Genomic DNA, 26,330 nt, shown 5'->3' on the forward strand with positions numbered 1-26,330 from the left:
TTTACCTTAAGTAGGAACATAATTTGGTGTTTTCACCTGAAGTAGGAACATAATTTGGTGTTTTTACCTGAAGTAGGGATTTGTAATTCAGTGTCTCTACCTGAAGTAGGAATATACTGTGATTTGGCTGTTCCACCTGAAGCTGGGACATAGTTTGACTGGTCGAACCTGAAGTTGGATAAATTGACTAAAGTGGAGGGATAAATTATGGGTTTATTGTTATCTTCACCTGAAATGGAGGGATAAATCGACTAAATTCATTGTTTTTCCAACCAGTTGGAGTTGACAGAATTATGGGTTTATTTTCACCTGAATGTTAGAAGGATAGGGCTCTTGTGAATTTGTGTTGACTTTCATTAAATTTTGTATGTGCAATGAATTGTGTACCAAGTGTTGTATTATTTGAGTTATTTACATAAGGGAAGCGAGTGTTGATATAGTTTGTGTACGATATCGCAGTATTTCAATTTGTGTATTTTGAGCTGGGAAGCATATGAGAATGAATAAGCATGGAAAGTGGAGATCAGGATTGGTCGTCACCGTACACTGTGAAGACTGAAAAAGGCGAGGTGTGTCACCGATTTCAGACGAGGTGCAATCACATCAGATTCCTCACACGCCTTTGCAGCTTCGGTGTTTAAACTAAATAATCGAAAAAGAACAACGGGTTTATGGCTTGCATTGAAAGACAGAACCTTAGCATTATGATGCGGTCTCTTTAGAGTGCAAAACAAATGCCATTGAGAGCGTTTCAAGAACAGATAGAGAGGTAGTGTATGTGAATTCGATTTTGTTAACATCTGAATCAGAAGCGACTGTGGACTCTGTGCCCTCCATCCGGGATGATAAGGAACTGAAGATTACTGTACAATGTCATAATCCTACATATATTGATGAGAATGTCATGTACGAAATTATATTGTAACAACTAAAGCATGAAGCGAAATGGGCATTCATAAAATAAAATAAATATATAAAACCACCTCAGCAAGACGTAGTTTGGAGACAGATTACTCACATGAACAGCCGAAGTTGTGCTCCATGGTTGCTTGGGATGCCTTTGCATGGTTGCTTACGAAATCGCAAGTGCTTTTATCTCACTGAAATAGATATAACCAAGACTAGTTTCTCCAATGTTTAAATGGAACTGCTCAGGTGCTGAAGAGAAGAACGCCTCGCTGGCACCTCATTGTCTAGAAGAAATTAAATAACTTCAGAAGGCTACTGGAGAAAATGTCTTTCTGTCTACGAAAAATTCTATAACTCCATTGGCTTTTGATGGCAAAGGCCTTGCGAGCTGCATGAAAACAGGCTGGGTGTTTGAGAATGCATGTTCAAAGTACTGACCTCAGGTATTCTCTGTCTCTGTCTGTCTCCCTTTCCTCCCCAAACTTATCATCCTTTCTTCAAGGTAAACACTGCAAACTTTTGCCACGAGTGTGTTATTCTTTCGCTCCCACCCAAAATGGTCATGTATTGTAGTTCTGAGTTATTTTTCCTTGTGCCTATCAGCCCTTCCCCAAGTTGAATTGCCAAATGTCTGACCCTCCCGTGTTTTGGCTGTCAAACGAGTATAAAAGGGGATTACTGTGTGCATTTTGGTCACAAAGAGGATCGTGTTTGATATTGCTTGTGTCTTGTATTTCCTCCTTTCCCATGCACATGTTTGTTGTTGTTTGTTGTTAAAAATGGTCCCAGGCCCCGAACAGAGAAGAACTGAATTTCTTCCACAGTACTCTTATAAAAGACTTTTCAAAGCATAATTTGTACACATTTACCTAAGCAGTGTAGACAGATTTACAAAATTGCTGCCAGAAGAGTTGGGCCCTGTTCTTTTTCTGGTTTTCATCAATGATCTCTCTGACTGTGGAAAATCCTCTTTATCTCTTTGCTGATGACTCCACTCTCTGCCGTACCATCTGTCATCCCTCAGACCGGCAAACAGCAGCTTCGTCACTCTGCAAATCTGGATAAAAATCTCAAACTGGTCCAACACGTGGAACATATCTTTCAATCCTCACAAATCTCACACACTCACTATGTCTCTACGAAAGAACCGTTTTGACCCCCCCCCCGCCCCCCCACAGCCACATCTACTTTCTCAACAATCCTCTGGAAGAAGTACTTTCATTCAAGCTTCTGGGTCTCACTATCTGCCATGATCTTTCCTGGGAAAGCCACATTTCCAACATAGCCTCCAAAGCCAGTCGCCGACTGGGCATCCTCCATCGTGCAAAGTCCTTCCTCGGCCCACCTGAGCTCCTGACCACTTATAAAGCTTTTGTCCGCAGCCTGATGGAGTACTGCTCTCCTGTCTGGGCTGGTGCTCCTGCCTCTCACCTTTCTCAACTTCACGCTGTGGAAACCAAGGCATTTCAGGTCATTGGCATCTCCCTCAGTGAGGCTGAGTCTTTGGGCCTCTCACTCTCCCACCACAGGGAGGTTGGTGGTCTTTCTGTCTTCTACAGTCTCCTCTCTGGTCTCTCCCCCCCCCTTTGCATTGTGTGCAATATTTCCCCCCCCCATATTTCCACAGGGCGCTCAAGGTCTGCCAGCAAACCCCTTTTGGTAACACTACCAAAATCACGAATCACTGTTCACCCTCCTCACACTGCTCTTTCATTCCTCTTTTTTCCCGCCTGTGGAATCAACTCCCTCACTCTGTTCAATCCCATTCTTCCCTCCAGGTCTTCAAAACAGCTGTTCACCACCACCTCTTATCTTCCACCATCCAAAACCACAATGTTTTCTACCCCCGTTCATCCACCCCAAACCCACTTTCAAATTCCCTGCCTTCTTTCCTGAAAGTTCCTGCGGTGTTCATCTTCTATACCCCGTGTTCCCCATCCCATCCTTCTCCTTTCCACAGATCTCTAAATGTCCCTGTTCCCCACTGTTTTGTCCTTCCCTCTCCCACCCGTCTCCTGCCCTTGTCGTGTTATGTGTTAGCTCTCATACGAGCCTCGACAATGTATACAAAAAAAGAAGAAAGGAACAACAAAAAAAAAGAGTTTGCTCACACCAATTCCTTCTCAAGACTGTGCAGGGTAAGTATTCTATGAATACCATCTCGTTTTTAAATACGAAATAGGCAAGGCCAAGAAACTAGCAAAATTTTGGGTTCGAGAATTTCTTCTTCTTAATTTTGGTTCTGGTATTGGCTCGAGCGTGCGTTAAAACAAACTAATTTTTATCTCCGGTTTGTTTGTTTTTGGAAACTGAATTTATACTTTGCAGTCGCGTTTTGTCAACCCAGCAAGGCATTCCTTCTTCATAACCTATTAAAAACATGAGAAATGACTTGTATTGTACTGTGCTGTGTTTATCGTCAAGTCTGAACCCAGACAGAAAGAATCACTATATCTCTTGCAGCCTATTATGTAAATCACTACAAATGTAAATTAATCAACACATCAAAAAGGAAAGATGGTAACTTAACATGCTGATAAACTTGAATCGGTTATGTTGTTATTGACGTGAAACTACAAGAATGACAATTACTGTTTTTTTTCCACATCGGTTTACAAGTTCCAGATCCACCCCCATAATGTTTATCTTCGACTTAGAATCACAAATTAAGACTTGACATTACCTAGCGTTTCCAGTGTTTCCTTGACAGTGCATTTCCATTGAAATGTAAAGAACAATTATTAATAACTTTTGTCGTATTTACATTAAAAACGACTAAAGCTGTAAACTGTTAAATCAGGAGCTCACGAGTAGGGTATCTGTCTCCGATGGGTTCGTAGATGTCTCACCTGAAATAAGCAATTTATCGGAGTGTGTATTGGTGGAAACAGCAATTCAGCATAAAAATTCAGTGAGCAAATAGAGTGGGTGGAGCCGGTAACCTTTCCGACCTTGTTCCATTCCATCAGCTAAGATTTCCAATCCATGCGTGTTGCGCAAGTGTGAAATTATGGAAGCTCGGCTGGGAAATGGATTTAGACACTTTTTGAACCCACTGCCTGACCGAAGATCACTGAAGTCTTTCCATGCCAACCAAACACCTCCAGGCACCTATCTCTCTCCGCATGGCTTCTTCAGCCCCCCCCCCATTCTCTCTGTACCCCCATAGCTTTTCTTTCAGCAATTCCATTTCGGAATTGCTCACAGTATTTCATTGGGGTTTCCCATTTGATGAGTGGTAGATCAGTAGTTTCAGTTTCACTTTCCAACATCAGCTTTGCTTTGGGATATCAGTTTTGATTTGTCATTTAAATTTTGATGCGATGCGAATGGTGCACAAAAAGTCATAAAAAACGGTTTTCGGGAGGATTTTTTTTTCATTTTCAAAGGGGTCTTTAAAGTTTCTTTAGTATGTTAAGGGTTTCACCCTCGAGCGGTCTGAGGGGTCGTAAAGGGCCGAAGGATGAAAGAGCAAATGTCTAAACTCTTTGAAGTGTCCAAAGGGTCTTAAAACTACCAAAATGGTCGAATAATGTGTGTAGGACTCTTAAGGGTCTAAATGGGTATAAAGGGGTCTAAAATGGTCTCAAGGGTCTGAGGGGCATAAAGGGCCAAGTGCAGTGATCGCAATTTTTTGGAGGGGGGGGCTCTTTTGCCGATAAGACCAGTGTGAGAGCTGCCACACCGCCTACAGATCTCCGTAATGGTTGCCATTAGGCCCTGCCCCCACATACTCTTCTACGTTGTGGTTAATTGTGCTGCAAGCATAACTGTTTGTACACTGCCATCTACTGATGTAGTGATGTCAATTTTATGCTTCACGTTGGAACACTCATTTGAAACCATTGGGTCAATTTTATATCATTTAAAGTGGATTATGATGGAGCGTTTTCACATTTGTGCATTATCAGCCGCATTTTTGGGTGTAAAGTGTCTTAAATGGGTATGAATGGGTCTAAAGGGTCTTTAGAGGGTCTGTGGTGTCCAAAGGTCTGGAAGTTGCATTCCAATAGTATGTAACGGAATTAATCTACGTAGTCATGGTCCAATAAAAAGTAATTAATACACGTAGTCATGGTCCAAGTCAGGTTCAAACCGTACTATATTGATAAACATACTCATAAGGGTCCATTGAGGCTTCACCTCCATCCCTGCTCTCGCCTCCCAATACATAGCAATCCCTGCTCATAGCAATATACTACGCCACAATACATAGCACAATATTTGAACACAAGATTTACAATACACTATATCAGTATATTGTACATAAATTTTCCACATGCACATGCAGGAACTGGAAGCGATACTAGTACGAGCAAGAGTTTTTCCTAGCATATTATGGTCAAGATTTTTTGCCAACCAATGTTTTATTTGACAGTATGTATTGTGGCGTATTGTGTGTCCAGCACCCGAGTCCCCCAACATAATTCTTTGCCATGCGTGAACCCAACCCATTGGGATCCCATTTTCATTTATGCTGAGGTGTTGGAGTATATGAAGGGGTATTCTCACACGAAAAAAAAAAATCGGGGCCATCAGTTTGGCTGGGGAGCGGGGGCCCAAGGTCAAAGGGCGCCCCAAACTATAACTTTTTGAATTACTGTTTCGGAGTGATTTTACGTTACGAAAGTCAAAAGATCTCACTTTTACGAGCATTTTGATACTAAGATCAGCCAAATCGGACCACTACAACCTGTGATATGGCTTCTGGAAGATTGTGGGGCAGCCGGGGGCACCCAAATTTGGGGGGCCCCTAAAATGGGCCCACAGGTCTAAAAGTTGGTATTTTGAGTTTTTTCACACAAGTGAATAAATGACCAACATATGGGGAGAAAATGAGGTATTAGTGTCGGGAGGGTGTGTACACTTGACATGGAATGCCCCACTTGCACTGGTATGTGCAGCTGAAATGGAGAGGCGTTTGCAGGGCATGCTTTCTAACTCGAGGATATGCGTGACTGACTTGGGCCCAGAATTATTTCACCTAACATTCCTTGAATAGCATTCCTGAACTCGTCCTGATCTGGGTCTGGAAGCGAATTAGGTCCGAGAGAATGGATTTTCTCACCAATGCCAGTTTCTTCTCTCGAAGGTCAGGAAATACCAGGTAAACTCTTTCTCTAAAGCTTGGAGGTTCTCAATAACCATAGCCCTGAGATGAGCTATGGTTATTTCTCTTTCTCTAAAGCTTGGAGGTTCTCAATAACCATAGCCCTGATGATGAGTCCATTTCTCCCTGAGCTGCAAACTCACAAATTGTCTTGAACATTGCGAAATTACCTCAGTTGGCTTTCCTCCTCCAATACTGAATCTTGTCCATGAATGTGCACTTTGGTTGTTGGTCGAAGAAAAATCAACAAAATCGGCCAGGTCTGCTCCCCACAATGGATCCTTGAAAAATAAGTCTTGTTTTTCTCGCATTTCCAGAAACAACTTCAATTCGGCTTGGTTCGAAGACTCGATTAACGCAATGCCTTTAAACAACCAACAACATTTAATGTAGATCAGGAGAGCTTTGTGCTCTGAATCTGAACCCAATAAGGACCATGTCTTTGCACAGCTCCTTCAAAAGATGACCGTTGACAGCCACAGATTTGACGCAATTCGAATGACTCCATTCAAGATCCCTTGAAAGTGACGTGGGAAGGCATTTGGATGGAAGGGAGTAGCTCTTGGAGACACCTCTTTCACCCTGGTCTGAAATGCAGATTTTGAGCTCGACATTGCATGTACATTGTTAGTGTACACTCCACACAGATTCTCCCATTATAAACATTAATTGTTGAAGTAATTAGTTACGTTCATATGCGATCTTATATCATACATACAACGAATCTCCATGGCCCACCGGTTAGGAACCATTGCTATATGCCATCCTGTGAGGCCCATATAAAATATCAGAGTAATATGCTGGAACATTCCAGAATAATTTAGAACATTTTGGAATATCCAGATATGCAAGCCACAAGGTAAAACTTAAACTTTGTTGAGCAACCCCTCAATGTTAATATGGATAAAATTTGGTGTGAATTATTCATTTGTATATTGTAACAAAATGAGTGGGTGAGTGTAGAAAATCTGAACTTCTAAAACAAGGATGATCCTACGGTCGACACACTCATGTTCAACTGCTTTCCTGTGCTTGTTTAGTTTAACTTCTCAAAGTTCAAGTCACATTGAGACCTGTCACAGCCCCTATCCAAATAACCTTTTCTGTTTTGCATGCGATCCTGTTTGTGAGACCCATACCTATTTGTTCCACATCCTTTTGTCAATATGTAAACCCTTACAATGAAATGGAATGCAGGAGGAGGCCATAAGGCCCATCAAAGCTTGCTCTGCGATTGCCAGCTTATGGTTGTTTGTCCATGATCTATCCTTTAAGAAAATGCTTATAAAGCTGGGTGCTAAGCAAGGAAACAGCATGTACCATATTCTTAAAGTCTTTGTTGTGATGCGGCCAGGATTTGAACAGTCAACCTCTCAGATTCAGAACGGACATTATATCCATTACACGACCAAGTCAGGTTAAAACCCTAATTCCATTGACGCTATAGCTTTCAAAGATAAACAATCTTTTCCACTGTAATGTGAAACAAATGACTCATTTTTTCTTTTTCTTTTTTATCTCCCTCTCCTCTCACCAAGGATCGTTGTGATATTTCCAGAGTCGAATGTGACCATTTCTCGTTGGGGGAAAAACTGGCTTGGAGTGGAGTTTGGAGAGCTGGTCCAGTACGTCTCACTTCCTGTATAATACAATATGTAATCATAAAAGAATTAGGCAAACACACAAATTTGCAGTATTTTAACACAATGACATAGCAAATGAGAACCATGCATGTTTTTTCTAACTCAAGGCAGACACTATTTTGAAAGTGGAAACAGATTAGCAATGTCACCTGTAAAGGGATCTCTTCCATTCCTCACTCCTTCAACAGTGTCAGAAGTACCAGAACTAGCCATGTAACGACTTTCTCCTGGAGAAAGAATAGACAACAAATTGTTACACATCTGGCATCTCAGCTTTCATGATGCACAGCTTTGAGCCATCAATCTCCTTCATGACTGCTTTTTCCTTTTACTAACCAGTGAAAGGGTCAGAGATGGGAGTGAGCTTGTGTTTTGTAGACCCTGCATGCTGCAGTATGAATTCAGCCACCTGGTCCAGATAAAGAAGGTCGAGGTCATGCTTTTGCAGGAACGTCTTTGCAGCATGCCAAGGGTCTTCATCTTTGTTGTAGGGCAACTTCAAGGGTGTCCCGTGGTCATCCAAATTAACAGTAAAGACAAAGTCGTATTCCTACGAGAGAATGAGTTGTTGAATTATAGTACATTGTGCATTGGTAGAGCCCTGTCTGTGATCAAAGCCAAATCTTTTTCATCTCAAATAGAAGTAGAGCAAAGTTGATGGCATGCCATCACAATCGCCACACTTACCACCTTAAGCAAAGTTTAAAGATGGCAAAAAGTTCCACTAGGATTGACACAATACGAGTTTAAAAATGTGTTTGCACGTTTTGACCCTGTGACCCCCTGGGCCGTGAACCAGGGGTCAAACCACAAAAAATTGTTACAAATTTCATGTGTCCCCCAATGTTGATTGCATTTACAAAGTTTCATTTAAAAAATGTTTTAAAATGTGCCCGTAATTAAATTTTTTGGTATTTGATCTTTTGACCCCACCCCAGGCAGAAAATCCAAAAATGATACCGTTGTTGCACCTTCGTGTCATGTGTTGATCATAACTAAGCTTGGTGAATTTTTACCCAATCGTTTCGGAGATAACGTGATGGATCGACAGATGGAGCCGATTAAAATAACCCCCCCCCCCCGCTTTTTTTGTGCATATACACATACTACTCCAGTAGCTCATGGTGGTTTTGTATGCACTTGTATATCCAGAGCTAAACTCTTTAAAAAAAATCATCTAATTGAAGGTCATTGAACAATTTTTGGTTGGTCACACATTTGCCACTGACGGCGAAATCGGTGAAATGGCCACGCCCCTTTTTAAGCAAAGTACTACCACCCGCCATTACTGCATCTCCAGAACCGTTGGACCTAGAAGGTTGTGTGACCACTCAAAATGTTCGGAATGGACACATTATGGGGGGGTCAGTAACACATTTCCATGTCCAAAAGTCAATGGTTTTTAAGATATTTGCCAAAAACTGATTTCAACATGTTACGGACTTCAATTATTCATAATTGTTCCTTCTTCTTTTGTTCAATTACTTGATTCCTGAAGAGTTCAATTCTTTGACTCCTGAAGATTCTAGGTGGGCAATAATCTGCATTAAAAAGATTACAATTAACCATATTATTTCTTTGTTGTAGGAGGCGCCAGGTGTTCAAGTGTTAAAGAGTTCTCTGATGGCAAGTAATTCTACCTTGGATCCCTGCTTGCTGTTACTATAACATGGTATGATTTCATTATAGTTGAATTATGCACTTTAAAATCATCTGAACAAATACCGGGGTGTATACCCCGGTTAAAATAGGTGTACCATATCCCTGTGTTGTAAGAGGCGACCAGGGTTGCGTCAGGAAGGGCATCCGGCGTAAAACCTGTGCCAAATCACGATGCGGATCATACGGATGTCCGCTGCGGCGACTCCTAACGGGAGCAGCTGAAAGGAGAAGAAGGAGAAGAAGAAGGAGAAGAAGAAGGAGAAGAAGGAGAAGAAGAAGGAGAAGAAGAAGGGGAAGAAGAAGAAGGAGAAGAAGGAGAAGAAGGAGAAGGAGAAGAAGAAGAAGAAGAAGAAGGAGGAGAAGGAGAAGAAGAAGAAGGAGGAGAAGGAGAAGAAGGAGAAGAAGAAGAAGAAGAAGGAGAAGAAGAAGGAGAAGAAGGAGAAGAAGAAGGAGAAGGAGAAGAAGAAGGAGGAGAAGAAAAAGGAGAAGGAGAAGAAGAAGAAGAAGGAGAAGAAGAAGGAGAAGAAAAAGGAGAAGAAAAAGGAGAAGGAGAAGAAGAAGAAGAAGGAGAAGAAGAAGGAGAAGAAAAAATAATCTGAACAAAGTTTTTGAATAATAACTGCGTCATCTACAATTAATTACGCAAAAAAATATTTTTTACAGGAAACTTTAGTGGTTTCAAGGTCAGCAGCCGAAGGGGTTTTTGATGGGACTTCATGCGTTATATGCAACACTGCTTCAGGAAAAACGTTAACAGGTAAATTTCAGATGTAATAGCATCAGAACCATATTTGGCCAACTGATGACCAATACTTCCCTTACCTCACAATGTCTATGGATGAAAAAGTGTGTACTTATATGTGTGTATACAACGCCATGCTTGTAAAAATTAAATCTTTGGTACCTTTGGAACACAGGTAGATGGACCCTATTATTTTGGTGATATTTCATACATATTATTTTTCAGGAACTGATGATGGGCGTGCCAAAATCCGGATGGCAGCAGAACAATTGGATGATTCTTTAGTCATCTCAAGAATGAACGCATGCAGCAACACATTCAAGTACCATCTGAAGCCGAAAGCCTGTTATCCCACTTACATTCTGAAGTCGAAAAGATCAGCCAAAACGAAAAGTGAGCCAGAACTTGTTGAAGAGGTTGAGGAGCGAGAAAGCAGTGACAGTTATAAGGCCCCCAAAAGACGAAAGAAGAGTACTAGTTCCAGTTGCAAAGATATTGAAAGGAAGTGTTATATGTGACAGAGCAAGAGAGAGTTGTGGTGATAGGAATCGGGTGTTGTATCGCATCTCAGAGTCTGACAGAGCAGCATTGTTTCGAGATGCTTTGAACTTTTATAAGCATGAAGTTAAGATAAGATGTGCTTTTCTGGATACAGCTGGTGATGTGTTTGCTGCAGATATCTTCTATCATGGGAATTGTTTTCGACAATACTTGCTAAAGTATAACAGAAATCACTATCACCATTAGGTCTGACAATCAGAAACTCCCTGTCGATCTTGATATGTTCTGGAGCTCAATGTTGAACAAAGTAAGGTTGCAGGAGTATGTCTTCAAGTGGATGCTGCAGAATGTTGCGTCAGAAAAGGAAATTATCTTTGGAGGAGAATATGGGGGTGAATGTAGGAAACTGTTAGCTGGCACTGAAACACAGATCGCAGAGCTCTCAAGCAACCAATAAGAAGCCGATGACAGAATCATGTTCCATATTAATGATGGTGTTATGAAACACGGGGTTCAATCAGTCTTGGTTGACTCACCTGACACAGATGTCTTTGTCAACCTCATCTTCCACTTCAAGAAAACCTGGCAACGACAAAAGCTGTTTGTAAAGCTTGGTAACCGGAAAAACAAGAAAACTGTACCAGTCCACGTGTTAGTTGATCAACTGGACAACAATTTGGTGTCGTGCGTCCCAGCCATTCATGCACTTAGCGGGTGTGACAGTACCAGCAAGGTGGGTCGAAAATTGTCTACTATGAAAGCATCCATGGATCTCTCCCTACTGGAAGGGTTTAGTGTAGAGGAACTGTCACCACAGATGATAAGTAATGCTGAAAAATTCCTTGTGTCTGGATGAAAGAAGACCGACTGTTCCACATTCGATGAGTATCGTTGGGAGCAGTACCACAACTCCAAGAAAGAGCTTGACTTCAACCAGCTTGTGTGCTGTTCTTCAACGCTATGAGAACACATAAAGCGAGCATATCTGCAGTGTAAGATGTGGTTACAAGCTCCAAATCCTGCAGTCACCAAACCAGATCCACGCCAGTATGGTTATAAAGCAACAGATGTTGGAATTACACCTGTGATACTGCCAGTACCGTGCAGGCCCGATGACCTTCCCCCTCCATGCAAATGTCCAAAATCATGTATGAGTACCAAGACGTGCACTTGCAGAGGAATGAACATAAAATGTGTGGTGTTTTGTGGTTGTAGTAAGGGCAAAAAGTGTAGAAATCCACATAATTAAACTCTAAAATATGGACAATGTGCAAAATTACAACAGGTAAAATAATAAAGGGTCAGAACTGTAGTGCGTACCATGCTGAAATCAGTTTTTGGCAAATATCTTAAAAACCATTGACTTTTGGACATGGAAATGTATTACTGACCCCCCATAATGTGGCCATTCAGAACATTTTGAGTAGTCACACAACCTTCTCGGTCCAACGGTTCTGGAGATACAGTAATGGCGGGTGGTAGTATTTCGCTTAAAAAGGGGTGCGGCCATTTCACCTATTAATTTCGCCGTCAGTGGCAAATGTGTTACCAACCAAAAATTGTTCAATGACCTTCAATTAGATTATTTTTGAAGAGTTTAGCTCTGGACATACAAGTGCATACAAAACCACCATGAGCTACTCTAGTATACAAAAGAGTTTAAGCAGGAAGTGAAAGTTCAAAAACAAAAATTCCTAATGAGAATAACAGCCTCTTAAAACTTAAAACTAGGGAAGAGAAGAAAAAAAAAGAACAAAGTTAGAAAAAGTTGTCAACAGTACCATAATGACTTTATTTTATAGTATTTAAGGCTCAGATGAGCTTGCATGTAGATGCCATGGAGTGTGTGGGCATCTGAACTTGGGATCGCAGCATTGTGAGCTTGGTCTCGGATGGGAATGCACATAGGCCAACTCCATGTGACAGCAAATAGGTTAAAAAAAAAATTGTTCAAATACAATCACAAGCCATGCACATTATTCTGACTATTCAAAAATATAAAAAAACATTATTATTTCTGTGGTTTCAGAAACGAGTGACATTGCTCCTGCCCTATCCTGTCTCAGCCCTCCCCAAGGACCCCACAGGTCACACACATTCCTTAAAAAACCTTCATCTGTTCATTCTCCCAAAGTCAAGGCTGGTTGCTCACCAGCATTCATTAGCTCCTTTGTTCTCTCGATTTTGTATTTATCTCCTTGGGTCCGTTGTCTTGCCCTCACTTCAGTATTTCAAATGCGCTGCCCATCACCACCTCAGGTGTTTACCCAAAGCACATCCATGATCTCCTTATACTGTGCATGCTAATTCTTTCTCATTCAGTTCAGTTCTGGGCATTTGTTATTCGTTTTTGTTTTATTCCCCTTCCTCCTTTTGTTTGTCCATCCTCAACCCTCCAATACCCTTTAGTGTTTGTGAACCCACTGCCCTTTGCCATTTCGCTCTTTCAGAAGCCTAGACCCTTGTCTTTCTATTAAATGCACCACGCTTTAAACGGGTTTTGAATCTTGAAAGGAAAATTTAACAATGTCAAAAATAAAATAATTACACCAATAATTATTACTTGTTATTTCTGCAGCCGCAGTACCTTGCCTTCGAAGAGCACCTTGCCCGAGGTGGCCTGTGTCCCTCCAGAAGAACCAACGACATCGCCGATCTTTAACCAGCGGCTCTCAGCTCCACTCCATTGGTACGCCTCAACCTGTCCGCCATCATTCACCAGCCGTGTCTGTCCATCCTTAGTGCCTGCCACACATAAAGAGGTGTCTGGATACGAGTGTTCACCTCTAACTAGGAGCCAAATGGTGATCGTTACAATCTTATCATTATCCTTCTCCTTTGACATGCCTATTGTGAGACCATTTACCATTTTACTGTGACACGAGTTCATAAACCTACTGGAACCACCATGTACAATTGCAATTCATTCGCACGAGGACTTCAGATTAAGTATGCATTGAAGAGATTTTTACAACAGTGGACGAGGGAATAAACAGGTGGAATCGGCTATTGATTTATTATGTATGCAATATGGCAGAAGTGTTGACATCTCACCCCACCCCTTCCCTCCATAATTTTACCCTACGTGCTACCTACATACCCCTCGTCCCCTTACACTTATCTCATCAAAGCCTGCATTCCATTTCATTGAATTCCATCTCACCTCCTATTTTTCATTTCCACCATTGTAATTTTAGATGGTCAAAATACAAAACATTATTTAATGTTTGAAAAAGATTTCTAAACTTGCCTCGCTAACAAATTCAACCACAGACACAAGTGGTGACAAGGTGAGTGGCCACTGATTGCTTCCTCAGGAAGTAATAAATGCTGACCGAGTTCAAATTTTTTTGATGCCATCAACAATATTGCACTTTTTATGGAGGGGTGGGGTGAATACTTCATGTCACATAATCACTAAAGCTTTGATTCTGCATGAAGCTGGTCTTATAGGTCACCTGTCTTGTCTTGCACCCTCTGCCCTTTCTATACAATCCCCCCCCCCCACCCAGGTTTCCCCAGGGTGCACACAGTCTGCAAGTAACACAATTCTGGTGGAATTCATTTGAATAAATTTTTTTAATCCAGGCTTGCCGCTCACCTCCCTCCACATATTTGTTCCCCTTTCTCTCACCTATTTGTTTGAGCCTGGGGAGTAACTGCTGAAATCTATCTGTCAGGGCTCTTCCCCACATCTTTGTCCCTTTCACATTTCTTTCTAACTTTTTCACCATTCTCTTTATTCATTCAAATTCTTGCTTTTTCTCTTCTTTCATCTCTTTTACTCTATATTCATCTCTCTGTCCAAGGATCTCTCTCTGACTGTTATTACATCTCTCTGGCTGTTATCAGAGAACCACATCAGTGCCGTCGAGTCTGGCATTTTACTCAAGCTGACTGGCAGGGTCTCCAAGCAGCCATCAAACTTCAAGACTGGTCTCCCATCGCTACTTTCTCCAACATCAACTCATCCAAGGAATTCTTTCAAAGAAACTATTGTTGCGGCCATGGAAATTTGCACGACACCATGAAGGTACTCAGATCAGTTATACCGATAAGTATATGTATAGTTAGATTTCCCCACCGTTGTTTAGAGGGAATTTCCGTGTTCACAGGGCTGCGATCCTTTGAGACAGCCGTTTTTCTTTTCTCTGATTATTTTGGACCAATCATCCCCCAACAACCAAATCGCCACCACCAACAACGCCCCCAAACAACTACAACCAAACCACCACCACCTTCGCCGCTTCACCTCCACAACCCCACCCCGCAAACATCGCCTCACCCCCGTTCTCAAACGACGCCCGCCAACAACCAAATCGCCACCACCAACACCATTCCCAAACCACCACGGCAAACCCCCACCACCTTCGCCTTTCTCCCTCCACTACCATCAACAACGCTACCCCACAAACATGGCATAGCCTTCGTCCCAGAGTCTACGCCGAAGTCGCGCTGGCTAAGGGCCGTTTGGTGATTTCTACCACGTCCGCTCCATCGGGGCCGAAGTCGCGCTGTCTAAGCGATGTTTTGGTGATTTCTACCACGTCCGCTCAATCAACGCCGAAGTCGCACTGGCTAAGGGCCGTTTGGTGATTTCTACCACATCCACTCCGTCGGGGCCGAAGCCGCGTGGCGGAAGGACTCGATGCATTACACGCATCGGTTCGGCCGGATGAAGCCCCGGCAAATCACGCGTACACACATCGGCTCGTTGGGCGGGACGAAGCCGCGTGGTGGACGGACTCAATGCATTACACACACGCCGGCTCGCGGGAACGAAGCCGCGCTGAAAGGCAAACGCCTCGGTGTGTTACACCCATCGGCTCATCGGCAAAACGAAGCCGCATTGGCGGACGGAGATTCCGTGATTTATACACACGCCGGCTCGTGGGAACGAAGCCGCGCCGAAAGGCAAACGCCTCGGTGTGTTACACCCATCGGCTCATCAGGACGAAGCCCCGAGACTCACACACACACACATCGGCTCGGCTGGATCAAAACCGCATGGTCGAGGCAAAGCTTCGGGGATAAACACCACCATCAGCTCGGCGGGATGAAGCTGAGCTCACAGGGCGAGGCTTTGGCGATTCCTACGACGTTGGCTTTGCCGGGGTCAGGGGTCACGCTGACAGGGCGAGGCCCCAATGATTTCCACCAGGTACGCTTTCCAGAGGTTGGAGGTCAAAGGTCAGGGGTCAGATTCTTCCACTCCCCCGGCCTATATAAGGGCGAGCACAATGGAGCTCGCGGCAGACGGGAGCCGGTCAATGGAGAGGAAGGACGAACAGGACGAAGCTCGGGTCAGAAGTGAGAGGCGAGAAGAGCGAGAGTGGTGAACGGAGCAGGGACGTGGAGAAGGGCTCAGGGGCAAGCCAGAGGGCTGAGTGGGGACCTCCGCCGGGAAAGGGGCGTCGTGGAGGCCACAGCCAGGAGGAGTTTTGCCGGAGCCAGTGCGGTCCAGAGTGCTCACGGAAGGGAGCATCAGCAATTTCCCTCCCCCATAAGGAGCTTTGTGCTGAGAGAGCGCCGGTAAACCCCGTCTCGCCAGGAGAGCGTTGACGTGCTAAGAGAGCATCAACAATCCCCCTCCCCATACCGGGCATCAACAACCCTCCACATACCGGGCATCAATAACCCTCCCCATACCAGGCATCAACAATTCCCCCCCCCCATACCGAGCATCCGCGCTGAGAAAGCGCCGGTAACCCCGTCCGTTCCCCTCCCCAACCGTGGTGCCGGCTGTGTAACGCGAGCCTGCGCGGAGAACGCCGGAGAGAGCTCACCGGCCATGCCAGGGGCACGAAGTCAGGCAGCGTAGCCGCTTTCTCAGCGCGGATGCTCGGTATGGGGGGGGGGATTGTTGATGCCTGGTATGGGGAGGGTTGTTGATGCCCGGTATGGGGAGGGGGATTGTTGAGGCTCTCTCAGCACATCAACGCTCTCCTGGCGAGACGGGGGTTACCGGCGCTCTCTCAGCGCAAGCCGCCATCGCGCCACGAGGGCGCGGGTAAGACCTTTCGGTCTCGTGGACCTGGCCGCTCATCCAGGATCCACGTACATTTGGTCCACGGACCTGTCTGCTACCCTTGTCTTTGAGGGTGGCTTTTCTTTGCTTTTGTATGTGCATGTGGTGGCGCCGTCTTGAAAAGTAGACTTGTCTAAGTAACTGTGTGTGAATAAAAGTCCATTTATTCGGTTGTAACTCTTCAATTACTTGCTTTCACTGTATCACTGTATATACGTGCATGATTCACTGTATGGCTGTCAATACGTGCCTTGTCTGAGTGTGTAATAAACGTGCTTGTTGAACTGTTCCCCGTTTCGTTGCGTCCTTTTCCCTTGTTTGAAAGTGCCATCTTCCATCACGGAAGGAATTGGTAGAAGGGTGTACACACCCAGTAAATAGAATTACATCCGTCGGGGTCGACGATAACACCGCTCCGTTATCACTGAACCACGGAACGGACCGCTTAAGCGGTTCGTGTCCTAAGCCGGCCTGTGGCGAGATACGATCGTCCGGTTAACTACTCGCGCAGGTACTTAGGTAGGTCAAATTTGGCGAACAACCCTATCCTGCACGGGTGGCCAATTGGCACGATTGTGGTGAGGTCGAAAGACCCACCCGTGACTAGCTCCCGGCATTGTTCCGGGAGGGTCACGACTGAATTGTCCGTTCCGGAGGGCGACGCGGTCGCGATTCGAGTTACGTGGCCGATCGCACGCCGGGCGGGCCGAAATTCGTAACATTATCTATCTCTATCTCTCTCTCTCACACACAGATTTATCCCCTCTCGTCTTCAGTTGTCCTACCCTTCTTTCTGCCCATAGTTCACTGAAGCTTGTGGTGAGGCAGTTGTCATGAAACAACTTGCCTTTGCCTCATGGAAAGCAAACCCAACTGAAGGTAATCTCAGTTCTTTCCATAAAGCTCAGAACAAGTGTGTATCTACCCTCAGGAGAGCCAGAAAACAACATATTTCTAATGTCAAGTCCGAACCCTCAAACCTCTCTCCCTCCTCCAAATCCTGGTGGCATCTCATCAAGTCTGTTTCTGGTGTATGTTCTCCCTCCATCCCCTCCCCTACCTCAAATGGCCGCACTGCTGATACCACACGTGAAAAGGCTGAATGCCTAAACTCTGTGTTTGCATCAAAATCTTGTGTCCGAAACCCATCCCTTTCTGCACCCACCTTACCCAGTCGCACCCAACTGTTCCTGGAGTCTGTGTCCTTTTCTTCTGACAAAGTGGACAGTTTGCTGTCAAACCTCGACTCATATTCAGCAACCGGTCCAGACGGCATCAGCCCACGTGTCCTAAAAACCTGCTCCTCTGCTCTTGCTCACCCTCTCTCTGTTATATTCACCCTGTCATTTGCTCAAGGTCATCTGCCATCAGCTTTCAGCAGAAATCAGCAAACATTACCGCACTGCATAATAAAGGTACAAAAACAGATCCCTGCAACTCCAGACCAATAAGCCTTCTCCCTATCATCAGCAAGGCTATGGAATCCATCATCGCTTCAGACATTAAATCCTTCCTCTTCTCCAATGGCTTGATGTCCGATCATCAATTTGGTTTCAGACCAGGTCACTCCACCCTGGACATGCTACTTCTGCTCTCCCAACAATGGATGGAGGTACTCAATGCCGGGCATGAAAACAGAGCCATATCCCGAGACATATCACGTGCTTTTGACACGGTCTGGCAACCTGCCCTGCTGACCAAACTCTCTTCCTATGGTATCCAAGGACATCTCCACTCACAGCTTGCAGACTTCCTCTCCTGTCGCAGTCAACGTGTGGCCCTAAATGGAGTTCTTTCATCCCCTCTTCCTGTCCAGGCTGGAGTTCCTCAAGGCAGCATTCTGGGCCCTGTTCTTTTTCTGGTTTTCATCATTGAGGTCTCTGATTCTCTGGAAAAATCACAAACTGGCCCAACACGTGGAACATATGTTTCAATCCTGACAAATCTCACACTCTCAGCATTTAGGATCATTGGTATCTCCCGCGATGAGACCGAGTCTTTGGGCCTCTCACTCTCTCACCGCATGCAGGTCCGGTGGTCTGTCTGTCTTCTACCATCTCCTATCCATTCTCGCTTCCCTGCTCTGTCTGTGATATGTCCCCACCATATTTGCGCAGGGCGCTCAATGTCCGCCAACAACCCCCATCTGGTAAAACTATGAAAAACACGAATCATTGCTCACCTTCACTCTTTCATTCCTCTTTTTTCCCGCCTTTGGAATAAACTCCCTCACTCTCTTCAATCCCATTCTTCTCTCCAGGCCTTCAAAATAGCTGCTCACTACCACCAATCTTCCCCCTTCTAAAACCTCACTTTTCTACCCCCATTAATCCACCCCAAACACACCTCCTTCAAATTCCCTGCTTTCCTTCCTAAGAGTCCCTGTAATGGGTGTCTTGTATACCCCGTGTTCCCTGCCCCATATCTCCTAATGTCTCTGTTCCCCACTTTTCCTTCCCTCTCCCGCCCCTCTTGTCTCATGTCGCCCTTGCTGTGCGTTTTGTGTTAGCTCTCATACGAGCCTTGACAATGTGTACAAAAAAAAAAATAGTGAATTCTTGCAGAAATTTTTCTGGAAGGCTCACTTGGCTGCGCCAACATGGGTTTGAGGGTAGTGGAGCAGCAGCAGAAACCCGAATCCTATCCAGGCTCCTCCTGATGACTCCAATGCAATATGTGGTCTAACGTTTCATTTTGGAAGCAACTACCTCAATATGTTGAATCTCATTCTTCTGTACATAGTTTCAAGATGGCTGTTCACCTCTCCCATCCAAACTCATGATCAACCCCCATTACCTCTCCTTTCCAGGTTATTGTGTTTTCTCCCCTCTCCCACCACCCCAACCCCCTTTCGTTTCTTCCCCATTTTCTCCTTTCACCCACCCCCCTCCCCTCGCCCGCCCACCTTCTTGCTATGTCTGAGATTGTTCACTTGTGTCCTCCTTGCCCTCCCTGACCGATTATCTCTCTATTGTGTCCCTCTACCCCGCTATTGGTGTTTGCTTGCTTACCCATGTTCGTTATGTTGTGTTCTCACCCTTCCATGAGCCTTGCCCTTGCACACAAATCCTTTTTCACATTACTAGAATGCAGTGACAACAAAAAATATTTTCTCCATTTGTAATGGACACACTAGTTTAATATGTGTTGCAACCATGTGCACTAAACTGTAACTCAATAGATAAAAGGAGTTCCACAATTTTTGTTTAAACAAAAAGTGTCAATGACATTTTTTTGGGGTTGGTTAGTTTCAATGCTCTGAAAGGCAAGTATTTAACAAGCATTATTACGAAGAAATAATTTATCGTACGACAAAATAACCACTTTCCACAACAAAACCCTCACCTGGCTCCTCAAGGTGGTCACGTCCAGGCAAATCTGCAGTGGAAATTCCTCCCAGCTCGCTGGACTTCGGATCAATGTTTGAGGATGCAAGTTCAGATTCAAACTCGGTACGCAGCTCTACGCTAGCCACTCGTGATGAATCTTCGGTGAATATACGGATTGTCCCATCACTAGTAAAGCACACCATGCAAAAGGGAATGTCATGAACAGTGCATAACTCTCTCCCTCATGGCAGCCATAGCAACAGCTTTGTGTGCTAACTGTAATCACATTTTGAATACTTCTCAGAAGGCCAATGTCTAACATCTCACCCCGAGTTCCCTGATTGCAATTATAATTTTAAACAAAAGGCTGACAAAAGGTATGGGGTCAGCATGGAAGGGTCACGTTATTATGGGGTCAGCGCGAGGACACGAGACGCAGTAGAGACAGCACCTTATATATCTGGACATCTGGCACACTGAAGGCCAAGAGACCACCCGTGGTGTGCAATTTACCCGTTTTGCCCCAATAATTAGTGCAGGCCATCAATCATCACCTGGCAGGCCGCGACAGCCAATTGTGGTAAGAGACACCCGGCAGGACTCAGTATAAGCTTTCACACTGCATGCTTGTTCTTTCTCCTGATGCTGGTGGTGGTCGATTGCCGCCCCCGCCGCTGGTGGTGGTCGATTGCCGCCCCCGGCGCTGGTGGTGGTCGATTGCCGCCCCCGGCGCTGGTGGTGGTCGATTGCCGCCCCCGGCGCTGGTGGTGGTCGATTGCCGCCCCCGGCGCTGGTGGTGGTCGATTGCCGCCCCCGGCGCTGGTGGTGGTCGATTGCCGCCCCCGGCGCTGGTGGTGGTCGATTGCTGTCCCTGCTGCTGTTCGGTACCTGCCCACCCCCTGAGCTGCTTCCTCAGTCCGCTGTTCCAGTCATTCATAGTGTAGTTATAACTCGGTTGGACTGGCCCCTAAGGTGCCACAAGGACAGCCTAAACTGACCCACTGCGTACCCGGAGGAAAGACCATGCCACGCATGCACATCACATCGCGCGTGGAGCAGGTATCCCTTTTCTTTTTCTCTCTGTCTTGTCTATTATAGCTCTGTTCCGTGTGCCCCCGAGTGAAAGCGATAAGTTATTAATTGAAGCAGTTGAGGTCCCAAGGGTGCGCTGGTTTATTTATTTTATAGTCATTTGTTTGCCAGTGATTGGTGGAGTGGATCCATGTTATTCTTCTTCCACCAAACGCAAAAGCGCTTGAAAAGCAGATCACTTGACAGACTTGCTCAGCCAATCTTGTCAATCAGATTTGCCATGGTCGTGTATTCTTAAATGCCAATATGTGCTCAAATTAAACCAGTGGATGTGTGGATCTTTTTGACCCTCATCCGCCGGCGGCGCGACCATTGCAGAAGATGCACGACTGTAACATCCAATCAACCAGAAAGACCTGAAATGATTCCGTGGATTCAAATTTAAAGGCACAGCTTATTTGATATTTGTTCACTATTTCAGCAGTCCTGAGGTTGTTTAACACTCAACTTAAGCAGCATTGGAGACAATCCGGCATTTTTGAAGGATTTTAGCCCTCAATGGTGTTGTCCCATCCTGACAGCCATCCCTCCATAACCAGACATGTAATATTTGCAATTTCCCATCAGCTGTTTTTGTTCATCAAAAAGGCAGGTACTCTGTCATTGTATACTGACGCTTGTTTAAACTCGAGGATTCGCCTCTGTCAGTCTGTCATGGGCCCGGGTGTTGAGCCAACTATTTATCTGGGCGGTGTACAGGCCAAGGATCTCTGGTTCAAATGCCCCTCTGAATATCAAACGCCTCTCCCCGACGAGTCCTGCAACTTGGGGGTGAGACCAAAATTTGCCCACGAAGAAGCATTTACTTATCCAGGCAGTGGACAAACAAAGGACCGCTGGTTCATACACCCCCCAATGCATCTGACACTCTTTAATGAGTGAGTGAACTTTGTCATTAAAAGTATTTATACCACAATGAACCAAGAATAGCAGTATTTAGTGTTTTTGAAGGTTTGCTAAATACTTAAGGAAACACAGGTCAGGGTCAGCCAACTGCAATGAACTTTCAGAATACATTTTTGGCCTTCAAAGTTTGCCATTTGACGCTATGGCCGGAAGTCACTGAAAGCTGAAGTTCAATTTATCGATACATCGCGCTGTGTCGGCGATCAACGTAGATTGCTGCACATGACACGTCGATGCACAGCCGGTCATAAAAGTTGAACATATTCAACTTTTACGATGATTGCAGATACGCCTGAAAAAAGTTGTTGATTAAAATAGTCAACCACCGCACATTACACGATTATCGAAGAGTTTCACAGATTAAGCTGTCGTCACTTAAAACTGCTGCCTTCAGCTGTATTTCAACCCACAAGCGAGATGCCATTCCATTGTCCTAAACTCCACTATGCCACGAGCCAAAAAGTGAGCTCACCCGATTGAAAACAAAACAAAACAACATTTTCCCAGTAAAAAGCTGAAAAAGACCTTTGATGCCACTTACGAAACAAACTTCCACAATGCATTTGCACATCTACCTGCAGCCGACTGCAATATCCCGATTTTGCAGAGCACATACAGACCAGGCGGACTGTGCAGGAACACGCAGTGTTTGCACACATTGGCTTCCACGCCACACGCGCACCGAACGATCTTCTCCGCTCGTGACAAAATCTGCACAAAGGGAAACACACGGCCAAACAGAAATCCTGCACAGAACTAGCTTAAAAAAATAAATCAATAAAAGATCGATTATAGAGTCAAACAATGCTCTTCAAAAACTCTGACGATATAACCAAGAATTTCACAAGTGTTGGAAAGTTAATAATAAAAAGAAATGCGCAGCTCATCTGCAAGTATGGTACACCATTGCAATAAAGCAAGGTAAGGCACTCCAAAACAACATATAGAAATAAAGAAAAAGCATGGAAGCACACATAAAAGGAAGAACAGTTGATTTTAAGGAATTAAAAGGAAAAATATAAAAGTTACCAACAATTGCATAGTAGTAGCACAGTGCAATAAAATAAAGTTCATGTCACACACCTTGTGTACCAGGTAACAGGCAGATGCTATAAATGAAGTTTGTGTGTGCATAATACACAGAAACACAATCGCCACTCAGCTGCCAACGTCGCACACTCGCATCATTTCCGCATGACAGAAACTCCACATCTGAGCACACTGCCAGGCTGCGGACGCAGTCTTCGTGGCCTAGAAAGAAGTAAGGAGGTTGGAAGCAGAGTGCAAGCAAAACCATTTGAAATCATACTGCTCTCCATTTGCCAATGATGCCAATTTTGCGTTATTACCTCGGACACTGAAGGTACACGGAGGTTATGTATTCACCCTTGTTTGTTTGTGAGCAGGATATCTCAAAAAGTTATGAACAGATCCGGATGAAAAACTTGGTGGCCAGGTTGGGTGTGTGTGACAAGGACAAATTGATTACATTTTGTGAATATCCAGCTCTGGATCCAGATACGAGAATTTAAAAAGTGATTCTTTGCCATTTTAAGTAATTCTTCACTCTTGAGTTTTGTCATAAACCATCCACAACTTTTGGAGATATCGTGTTATGTGTATTTTATATATATATATATATATATATATATATATATATATATATATATATATATATATATATATATATATATATATATATATATATATATATATATATATATATATATTTTGGTCCAACGATATAGTCATGTCCACGCCGGTTAAGACCGAGGTGGACGAATAGCCGAATGATTTCCCTGGGAGGCGAACAGCCGAGTGCCCAGAGAACAGCTTGGCGCCATTTTGGGTGCAGTTTCCCACGCAGGACGATGTGGTTCGATCCCCAAGCTCCTCAAAGATCATCTCTGGACGAAGCTAAGTGTCAGAATAAAGGAAAGGATTTTCTTTCATCTTATCTTTCCCCTTGTCTATTTTTCTAACAGTGTGTGGAGACGTCTCAACTTTAGGTGTTAGTTTACCTCACGTTTTAGATTTACAGTCATGCGCCACTTAATGACCGGGTTACGTTCTGAGAAACGCGTCGTTAAGCGACGTCGTCGTTGTGCGAACATAATTTTTTTTTTCGTTTACGAACATCGTACTTACACAAACCGAGACACCGAGGCTACATGGTATAGCTATATGGTTTCCAGGTCAATCATTCGACGTGACCTCTTACTGGCAATATCAGCAGTGGATTTTGTACGCTCAAGGTCCATGATGAACAAAACAACACGAGATTAAATGAAGCACACAGAAAAATGATGCAATCAAGAGACGCGGTAAACACGAGATGTACAGTAGAACAATGCTGCGTGACACGGCATGCTGTTTTACAGTAAACTTTATTTTAATATAAGTATAAAGAGTACACTCTAAAATAACGATAAAAAGTATAGTATAGTAAATACATAAACCAGTAACATCGTTGTTTATTATCATTATCAAGTATTATGTACTGTTCAGTGTACATAATTGTACTGCTATTTTTATACGACTGGCAGCGCTACGTCGGCTACATCACTAGGCGATAGGAATGTTTCAGCTACTTTTTTAATGTTTCATTATTTTTTCCTTTTTTTTTTTTGTTTTTTTTCAGAGCCGTTAGATCCGTCGTATATGCGATCCGTCGTTGCCCAGAACTTCGTTAAGCGGCGCATGACTGTATTTCCATTATAAACATTTGATTTATGTTCATTAAATCCTTATTTATTAAAGTTGCTTGTGTCTGTCGATTCGTGGTGGGTTCGAGTAAAACCCATATGCCTCCGTCTGCTACGCGTCCTTGCCGCCCTCCATCCCGCACGCGCCATAATCTCCAGGGAACTCAGCTGTTTGCCTCCAAGAGAAATCGTTTGGCTATTCGTCCACCTCGGTCTTAACCGGCGTGGACACAATATATAGAATGATGTTTTGGGCCAAAAACGATATGTAGCATGATATCTCAAAAAGTTGTGGATGGGTTATGACAAAAGTTAGTGGATGAGTTGGGGAGGTGACGAGAACAAGCTGATTATATTTTGGTGAAGGTCTGGATGCAGATCTGGCCTATTAGGGGGATAAAAAAATAAGCTATTCAGTCATGTTCTGCTCTGGGTGCCGTTTCTGAGTGCCATTCTAGTGTCTGTTAGAATTCATTGGAAGTGTATTGAAAGAAGGCAATAACTAACTAAAGGCCCAGTCACACCTTGACGTTTTAGCCAGCAATGGCAACGTATTAAAATGTATGTAAAACGCTGGCTTACGTTGAACTTTTGATTCACGTATTCATAACGACTTGGTCTTATGCATAACGCATTAGTAACGGACACAGAACGTTTCGTTGTGTTATAGATAACTTATACCAACGAATGCTGAACCTGTTGTCGGCCTTCACAACCTATGCCCAACGATAGTCTAACTTATGCATAGCGCGCTGCACGCATCGCCGACGATGATGTGGCGTAGGTTATGAAAAGGCTGCCGCACAACGATTCAAATCATAACCGCCGCAGAAATAGAAGTGCCAACATCGCAGTCACACCTTGGCGATCTTGCCAGCGTATGCCGACCTCTGAAAAATGCGTCTAAAACGCTGGCGCACGTCGAATACGGTATGGGTAAGTTTGGTATGCGTGAATAGAACGCTAAAGTACGCTATCATACGTCTTTTCAAATGGAGTACGTCTTGTAATTTTAAACATGTTGAAAATTTTACGACGTACTTGCCGTATGGCACACGCTCCGCATGCGATGGGAATAAGTTGTACGCACGATATGCGATCGTTGACACACAGACACACGTTACTTGAAAGGTACTCATAAGTCGAAACACGTCAAGGTAATGGTGAGCGTCAGTGTTCCAGACTCCCGGTTTTTTTTTTTCGGTATGACTGTGTTCAGTGTGCAGTGCGGTTATGATTTAAATCGTTGAGCGGCAGCCTATTAATTATATTATAACCACACTAGAAATCGAAGTGTCAAAATCACCATCATACCGAAGGAAGGAAGAAAATAAAAAATAAAAAAAACCAGGGAGTCTGGAACACTGACGCTAACCATTACCTTGATGTGTTTCGACTTATGAGCACCTTACAAGTAACGTGTGTCGATGTGTGTCACCGATCGCGCAACGTGAGTACAACACGTTACTCATAGGTTAGAAATAACTTTCGGGTACGCTAAACATTACCTCGACGTGTTTCGACTTATGAGTAACTTACAATTAACGTGTGTCGACGTGTGTCAACGATCGCGTGACGTGCCTTCAACTTATGGCCAGCGTTATGCGGAACGTGTGAGTCATACGCTGGCATAAGTCTTAAAATTTCAAGCATGGAAAATTGAGGACAACCGAAAAGTAGAACGTTTAAAGCCAGCGTACAAC

General features: G+C 44.2%; 1 protein-coding gene and 1 long non-coding RNA gene across 5 annotated transcripts in view; one reads left to right on the plus strand and one right to left on the minus strand.

Annotated features, from left to right (window-relative positions):
- The window catches only part of PLAA (phospholipase A2 activating protein), an 80,280-nt gene that overhangs the window by 34,656 nt on the left and 19,294 nt on the right, over positions 1-26,330 (minus strand). For all 4 annotated transcript variants that reach the window (XR_015049229.1, XR_015049228.1, XM_085846008.1 and 1 more), the window contains exons 5-11: positions 23,006-23,173; positions 22,498-22,633; positions 19,941-20,110; positions 13,155-13,312; positions 7,999-8,212; positions 7,812-7,889; positions 7,554-7,658 (exon numbers count right to left, since the gene is read on the minus strand). Coding sequence is in view for 2 of the 4 variants with exons in the window: in XM_085846008.1 (XP_085702134.1) it covers positions 7,554-7,658; positions 7,812-7,889; positions 7,999-8,212; positions 13,155-13,312; positions 19,941-20,110; positions 22,498-22,633; positions 23,006-23,173 (1,029 nt within the window). In the remaining 2 variants the exon portion in view is untranslated. The remainder of the gene's footprint in view (positions 1-7,553; positions 7,659-7,811; positions 7,890-7,998; positions 8,213-13,154; positions 13,313-19,940; positions 20,111-22,497; positions 22,634-23,005; positions 23,174-26,330) is intronic.
- Positions 9,232-10,536, plus strand: LOC147016875 (uncharacterized). Its single transcript, XR_015049230.1, has 3 exons — positions 9,232-9,334; positions 9,988-10,081; positions 10,292-10,536. It is a non-coding gene; the product is annotated as an uncharacterized LOC147016875 (long non-coding RNA).

Source organism: Eptatretus burgeri, chromosome 11 (genome assembly GCF_056783735.1).
Source record: "Eptatretus burgeri isolate ZD-2024b chromosome 11, Ebu_testis_v1, whole genome shotgun sequence".
NCBI lineage: Eukaryota > Metazoa > Chordata > Myxini > Myxiniformes > Myxinidae > Eptatretus > Eptatretus burgeri.